This window comes from Egretta garzetta, unplaced genomic scaffold (genome assembly GCF_000687185.1).
Source record: "Egretta garzetta isolate BGI_Z169 unplaced genomic scaffold, ASM68718v1 scaffold434, whole genome shotgun sequence".
Taxonomy (NCBI): Eukaryota; Metazoa; Chordata; class Aves; order Pelecaniformes; family Ardeidae; genus Egretta; species Egretta garzetta.
In genome coordinates, this window is record NW_009259584.1 from 25,736 (window position 1) to 27,044 (window position 1,309).

Below are 1,309 nucleotides of genomic sequence, written 5' to 3' on the forward strand. Positions count from 1 at the left end.
GCTAAAGGTATCTCACATCAGGGGAAAAAACCACCCCTCAAACCTTACTCGGAGGTTCATTATTTTTGCTTCTCTTTAGAAGGATACAGTGATTTTATAGAAGTAAAAGCTCTGGCACGCTCAGCCATGTACGTCTGTATTCCTGGGAGCCACAGCTACTGTTCATAGGCAAAGTCAGGTTCAGGAGAGCACTACATTTCAGCAGCCTCAGTACAGTTGATGATAGTTATGAATATGAACTATTGCATAGATTTTTTTTTTAAAAATTAAAAAAGTACAATAAACAGATCAACACTTACATCACACTAACCATGAAAAGGCAAACTGCCAAAGAGTTGCTACAAAAATACGTATTTTATCAACACTGATCGTAGCTGGAAAGCAAAGCTACAATGGCATAAGTACTAAATTTTGAGTTCTATATTACAAGTGTGAGAGTTTTCACAAGCCTGTTGTATGAGCAGTGAAAGGGTGTTCTATAAGCCACAGAGATCCACTTCTCACTGACCAGAGCCTGGTTTGAAGTTTAGTGAGACACTGATGATACAGAGCCTCTGCCCAGAAGGTGTGGGACTGTCATCAAACACATGGCCTAGATGGGCATCACACTGCAACAAAAATTATGTGCCATTATTACCATTACAGTTATGGACCAACATTATGCTGGTACCTACTGTGCTATCCCAATTGAAGAAACCTGTATGATGAATTCACTGTTGAGCTGTGTGTGTGAGTCTTGGGGAGAGACTAGAAATACATCCTGGAGTAATCACCTCTGGCCAGTGGGTGTATATCTTCCTCCAAACAAGCAGATCCCCAAAGAGGAAGTCAAAAGTGTCAGAAAATGTAGGAAATAAATGGGAGGATCTAGAGTTCTCAATACATAATGAAATTTTCAAGTTAATTGAGGCAGTCATTGTATGTCTTTGCAGGTCAACTGAGGACACCCTCCCCCCCCCAAAAGACTGATGGGAAGAAGACTCAGAATAGCTACCAGCAGTTCATTATAAAACTGGAAGGTTGTCTTCAGCTGGGGTTCTTGAAAGGTGATTGCTGGATATTACTGCAAACATGAACAATACCGTGATAATGGACTGCAACAAATGCTTGTTACATTTGCAGATAATACCTAGTCCTGCTAGAAGAGGCTGTAATTCATTAAACTCAATTGCATACAAAAGTATATAAGATATAAAGTATATAAAATAAAAAATTATCTTAACAGCCTTAATAGACTCATAGAATGTTTTGGGTTGGAAGGGACCCCTAGAGGTCATCTAGTCCAACCCCCCCGCAGGAGCAGGGACAC

General features: G+C 40.2%; 1 protein-coding gene across 1 annotated transcript in view; it reads right to left on the reverse strand.

Moving 5' to 3' along the window:
* Positions 1 to 500: 500 nt before the first annotated feature.
* MSRB2 (methionine sulfoxide reductase B2) overlaps positions 501 to 1,309 on the reverse strand; it is a 10,112-nt gene continuing 9,303 nt past the window's right edge. Inside the window, 1 exon segment of the mRNA XM_035893251.1 lies at positions 501 to 608. Within this exon segment, the coding sequence (XP_035749144.1) occupies positions 501 to 608 (108 nt within the window).